The sequence below is a fragment of the Pyrus communis genome, chromosome 5 (genome assembly GCF_963583255.1).
Source record: "Pyrus communis chromosome 5, drPyrComm1.1, whole genome shotgun sequence".
Lineage (NCBI taxonomy): Eukaryota > Viridiplantae > Streptophyta > Magnoliopsida > Rosales > Rosaceae > Pyrus > Pyrus communis.
The window spans coordinates 2,257,696-2,264,078 of record NC_084807.1 but is presented as its reverse complement, the minus strand read 5'-3'; the positions used below and the strand labels follow the sequence as shown (position 1 = coordinate 2,264,078).

Below are 6,383 nucleotides of genomic sequence, written 5' to 3'. Positions count from 1 at the left end.
TTGTGTTTGGTAAACATTCAGTTTCAGCTTTTTTCACAGTTTTGGGTGTAAAAAAGACAAAAACAAGAAGCTGCAAAACCCAGCTTTGAAAAACTGGCTTTTTTTCACATCTATTTTACATAGAAGTTTACCAAATACTATAATACTGCTTTTTTTTTTTCAAAAGCACTTTTACAAAAAAGTTTACCAAACACTCTGCTGCTTTATTTCACAGCTACTTATTCTTACAGCACATCAGAAGCAGCTTTTTTTCAAAGCACAGCAATACCAAACCAGCCCTATATAAGGTGGACAATAGGAATCATATTTTTTTTCAATAAACGATATTATTATGCTAAGAGGTGGTTAAATTCGTCTTTGCGGGAATCAAGCATAAGACCTCTCACTTACAAATGAAAATAAATATCGCTAGATTATAGTACTAAGTAGCTACAATAAAAATCAAATTTGACAATACAACAATAATTAGTTTTTGATCAAGAGAGTCATAAACTTCCACACAAAAGTTGCCTGCATAATTTCTAATTCGTGTCTAGCGTCTTTGAGAGAAACACAAAGTAAGTCCACCACATTCTAAAGATTAAGTGCTCGAACCTTAGAAGATAATAGTTGAATCCTAGTTAGACAACGTTCAAAGAACCACAAGCACACAAGCGAGAACAAAAGTCTACCTAAGGGCATTGCACAGCAAGCCTCATGTATCTTATGCATATGATGATTCTGATTGAAGCTATTTGTTAGTACTTAGTAGTAGTTATTTTAAAAGGCTTTGCTGATAGGTTTGAGCTATTAAAATCACTTTTGCTTGTTCTCTAAGATCAGTCTATTAACTAACGATGGGATGTCGGATGGCCTCATTTTGTATATATGTAACGTATTTGGCTGGTTAGTTGGCGTTAAAAATATAAGGACAAAGACATGTGTAAGTTTTCAACATGTACCATTATATCACTACCACGAAATGCCACAATGCTGATGTACTTCATATCTGCTAAAGATAAAACTTAGAGGTGATTAGTTTGTTATGTTAGTTTTGGTTTGTTAGGTTGAGTTGTTAGTACAAGTGTGTTGATGACTTGTATATATACACAAATGTAACTTTATTTTCGTATCTATGAAATCATAATTTTCCCAATATGGTATCACCCGTCTGTCTAACGACCCGATTCAATTCACGCTTCCCTCTCTTTCTTTCACTCAAATCTCATCTTCTTCATCAAAATCTAATCCTTCATCTGGATTTGCAAACCTTATTATTGGTTATGGCAACCTCTGCATCTCTTTCTTCTAATTCTGCATCTCACATTCATCCCTCTCCAACCACAAATCAAAGCCCCAATTCTTCGAATTCCTCTTTGATTACATCTATCACGATTCAGAATATTGGATTTATCTGATCAAAATCACGACCACAAATTACTTGACGTGGACTGCTTTGTTCACTCCAATCTTCCGTCGCTACAACCTCACTGACATCATCGAGGCATCAATGAAATCAATAGCTAGTTTTCCAACTCCACATTCTTGTAATGGTGGAACTATTTACCTCTTAATGTTTTTAAGTCGAGGATGTAACCATTCCACTTAATCTTAATGAAAGTCTATTATTTCAAAGGAAAACAAAAAACAAAAAACACTCCCACTTATTCCTCGCTTTTGTGTAATTTGAGATTGATATATTAAGATGATTTGAAGAATCCATGAGAGACCAAAATTTGAATGTTAGAGATTGAAATAATGAGATTTGTGTATATTGGGAAACCCGAATAAAGGATATGATTTGATTTGATGCCTACAGATCAAGATTTTAGAGATTTTATTTGTTTTTTCCATTTCAAAGGAAGCCAAAGGGCGAAGGAAGATTCCGACCTGATTGCAAGAGAATCAACAAGAATCGCTTGAAATTTCACCCTTGCATGCAATAAAACCCTCACAGCATCCACTTTTTCTCTCTCTTTTTAATATAGTCGACGAGCATCTAACGATCCTCCATTTTATAAGTGTAGCTTAAAGTTTAGGATCTCGAGTGTTAAACGTTAACAATTCAAATCACTCTTGTGTTAACGTCTAGAAGGTTTGCTTATGTGGCAGGATCCCATCTCCAAATTTATTTTACAGTCCAATTTTGGTTTGAAACAAAATTCACCCCTCCCAAACCCTTAAGATACAACCCGACATCACCGTACCAAGAGATCTAACGGTATCTTCTTTGCCATTATTACTACTATATGCAATTGAAGAGAATACAATATATTTTTTTTAGTACAAGTAATACTCTAAACTAATTTACATTATGATAAGAGTGGAGTTTGCAACCAAAACACAGTAGGTTGAAGAGGATGTCCCTTTGAAGACATCGGATAAAATTGAAAGAGAAACAATTGTTAGTTCAAAATCTTCAAGCCAAGATTGAGTTTATAAAAATTTTAATTTTTTGTTACTTTTTCAAGATAGTTGTATTTTGTAATTATATCGTCGTAACCACTTAACCCACCACTCTCTCGCCATTTCCTTTTTTTTTTTTTTTTTTCCTTCATAAATTTAGGGTACTGCTCTTCACAAACCCATTTGTACTCCTTACACATTCATTTCAATTTTTGGTCTTCAGCTCAAAAGACTTGAAGAAGATCGATGGTCAAAAATTAACAAGAGTGTGAAATGTAAAAGTTAGTGCGTTAACAGCACTTTCCTAAATGTATTAATCCAAAGATCATGTCTATTTGAAGAATGACTTATATCAAATGAATTTGTTGTCATTATAGTGTTTTATTCAATAATACAATGTAACAATATAACACGTCAACTTTTCATTATATGACATTGTGATATTAAATTGAGATGCTTGATTGGTAAACAACCTTCAATATAAGTTGCTATTGCCCCATTTGGCCGTGTAAGTGATTGGCCAGCCAATCATTGCAAAATTCATTTATCTCGGAGCTTCTAGTGTGAAATTCGTGCGACAAGTGACTTCACGTCATGTATGATGTCATTCACAACTTGCCACGAGGTTACACGTGGATTTGGTACGGAGGATGAAGTAGGTCATCAACGTGCATGGGAAGGCATACCTGATACCTCCAGCCTTACGGTGCCCCTTGGCTCTAACGAAAAGGAAAGGCCAAGAGCTAAAGCCCAATGGCACCCCGTACTAGTAGCTGCAAAAATCCTAAATAGTGATTATCATTTCTAAATAACATAATAAGGGATTTATATTACCAAAAAAAATTACTGTACCATTTCAAAAAATTACCACCAAAAATAGTATTTTCAAATTACATAATAACTACTTGATTTTTAAAAATTGCATCACCAAATAATAATACGATGTTCTCCTCTAGAAATAAATTTGAGAAAATACTATTTAGAAGCACTTTTGAGGAAAATCTTTGGTGATGCTTACAAAATTATGGACTTTGTTTTATTTTATCCTCTAACAGTCATTTTGGTTATGAACCCTAATACAATTTATATCTCTATATCTGCAACCCTTAATTTTGTCACACTTTTTTGTTAATTGTCGTGCAATGCACATGAGCAACTTTATGCGCCTAAAATAAATACTCACAAAAGAAAATAAATAATTAATTGATTTGTGAGAAAATAAGGGGATTGATATTTATACATCTACATCAAATTTCAAGGCTTTTAATGTACAAAATGAATGAAATTAACTCTCCACTTGATGAAACAATTGACAAACTAAAAGTTTTTTGGGGGGCCTTGATGGCAAAAGTTCTTTGGTTGTAGATATAACCTTCTTTGATTGACAGATAGAGTTATGTATATTGTGGGTGTACGGATAATGCTAGGTCAATTAAACTTATAAATTATGTGAGATATTACTAATTTAAAATAAACATGTTAAGCAACATTTAAGTGATAATTCAATCATCAACCACTTCATATAGTTTACTAAATGTGGTTTAAATAATTAAATGGTTTTTCTAACATTACCTAATAGTTATTAATGAAAATTGTTTGACTCATTCTCGCTTTGAGTTCAAGGAATTATTCTCTTTATTTGCAAATCGAAGTTTAACACGTATACAAAAATTGCGGTTTATATATATAAGAGATAACTCTTTACGTGTAAGTTGTTATTATTCATTACTAAGGTATCAAAATCTCGCGCATTTTTTTTTTTTTTTGGGTGAATAATCTCGTTCAACATCTTGACTTGAAAACAATATCAAGAAAGATAAAGTCTAATAATAAGGCAAATTTTTCAGACTGGACCGTAATGGTCAATTTTCTCAAAGGTCAAATGAGAATTTAAAAAAATAGAAGAGAAAAAATAACACCTTCTTTGTCTGTTCGCTAATTCAAAAATCAACATAGAAGATCCTCAAGATTCTGGACGTAATCTGTCGGATCTTTCTTTCCAATCTGTCAGATTTCCAAGAGGATTTTCTCTATCTCACTTACTCCGATGGCTTCCCCTTTTAAATCCCACCCACCCTTTCTCTCGTTTTACCATCGCCATCACCATAATATTCAGTAGTTTTCCTGTTCTTCTTCTTCGTATTCTTCCTTCTTGTGTGTTTTTGTGTTGCCTTTGAGATTACAAGGTCAGAAATATGGGTTTGGCAGCTGCAGAGGCTCATCAGTTTCATGTTCTTGCTGTTGATGACAGCATCATTGACAGAAAGTTGATTGAGAGACTTCTCAAGACTTCTTCTTATCAAGGTAAATGTATAATTTGATCAATAAGCACGATGATTTCAAGATTTGGATGCATTCTTTTGCTTCTTTTCATGCTTGTCATGCCTATAGATACGTCAACATGATAATTTATTAGACTGGCCAAATTAGGTTTGTTTTTCGCTTTCGAGTCTCTTTGGTTTGAAGACTCTCTGGATTTACTCTAGGGTGCCTTTTTAAATGCTTTTATTTTTATTTTTTTCTTAATTTTCTAATAAAACTGCTATTGTTTCACTTAAAAAAAAAACATTTTCAATTTATTTTTATTAAAAATGTTGATTATATTTATGTACTTCTGTTTAATTGAGTGCTAAATCTTTTGGGTTTCTCTCATTTGCATTTTTTACAGTTACTGCTGTTGATTCTGGAAGCAAGGCTTTGGAATTTTTGGGTTTGCATGAACAAGATGATCAGGGTGCTGCAGATATTCCCTCTCTTTCCCCAGATAATCATCACCAGGAGGTTGAAGTAAATTTGATCATTACAGATTACTGCATGCCAGGAATGACAGGCTATGATCTCCTCAGAAAGATTAAGGTAAAACACAGGACCCTAAATCTTCATCAAAGCATAGGATTTATATTACAATTACAATCCAAATATTTTAGATCAAAATTTTGCTATCCTCCCGCTCTGCATCCAAATTCGAATCCCCCTAATTTAGATTAAATTAAAATATAGATTGAACAAAAAGAAAATTCACCCATTTTTAATTTCCCATGATTAATTTTGGTGCATCATATAGTATAAAAAAGTATTTGATCTACAAAGTCCTAAGTTTGTAATTCAAGTCCAAATAAATTTTAATTGTTCCAAATCCTAACGCAATTGGCAGATCCATAGAAGGTAATAGTTTTTCCTCAAAAACCTAATAAAAATTTACTTGATTTGCAGGAATCTAACGTGCTTAAAGACATACCAGTTGTTATTATGTCGTCAGAGAATGAGCCATCAAGGATCAACAGGTAATTAGGAGAATATTTTAATATATCTCCACTGAAAATACACATCCAATTATTGTACACGTAATCATTACACACACACACACACGTATATTATATATGTACATAATTATATATATGATCATGATCTGACATGGTTTGATGGGTAATTATTGATCAGATGCTTGGAGGAAGGAGCACAAGAGTTTTTCCTTAAACCAGTACAATTATCCGATGTGAACAAGCTTCGACCTCACATGTTGAAGGGCAGAAGCAGTGTGGACATGGAAGACCAACCCAACTTCAACAAGAAAGGGCATGGAACTAACACAAGCAGTTGATTCATTGCCAGATAGAACAAGAACAAATATAATGACTTGGAAGTGATTACTTCATGAGCACTTGATCATTTTTCTCTCTTTTAGGAAGTATCAAGTAAGAATGATGATGGATGGATTGTCAAATATTGATATATATGCGTCTCACGTTACGTCTCACAATGTAGATCAAACGACCTTTGATCTCTATAGTTTTCAATAGACTTCTCTTCTCTACTATTTTTTTCTTTTAGATCTGATTGTAAATTAACGGGCAGAAAATATTTATTGAATTTTTGTCAGCTATAGAATATTTTACTTTTTTTTTATTTGTTCTTCTTAGCTTTCCTTGTTATTTTCTTGCTAGTCAAATATGTATGCAATGAAACTTCGTTATGACTTTCTAAAATGAACAGAGGAA

The 6,383-nt window shown here is 32.9% G+C and overlaps 1 protein-coding gene across 1 annotated transcript; it reads left to right on the top strand.

Annotated features, from left to right (window-relative positions):
• The first annotated feature begins 4,347 nt into the window (after positions 1-4,347).
• On the top strand, positions 4,348-6,235 carry LOC137733982 (two-component response regulator ORR9-like). The gene is made up of 4 exons (XM_068473207.1): positions 4,348-4,689; positions 5,054-5,241; positions 5,599-5,669; positions 5,827-6,235. Exons 1-4 carry the CDS (start codon positions 4,581-4,583, stop codon positions 5,984-5,986), a joined length of 528 nt encoding a protein of 175 aa, XP_068329308.1. The 5' UTR covers positions 4,348-4,580; the 3' UTR covers positions 5,987-6,235.
• Positions 6,236-6,383: the final 148 nt, after the last annotated feature.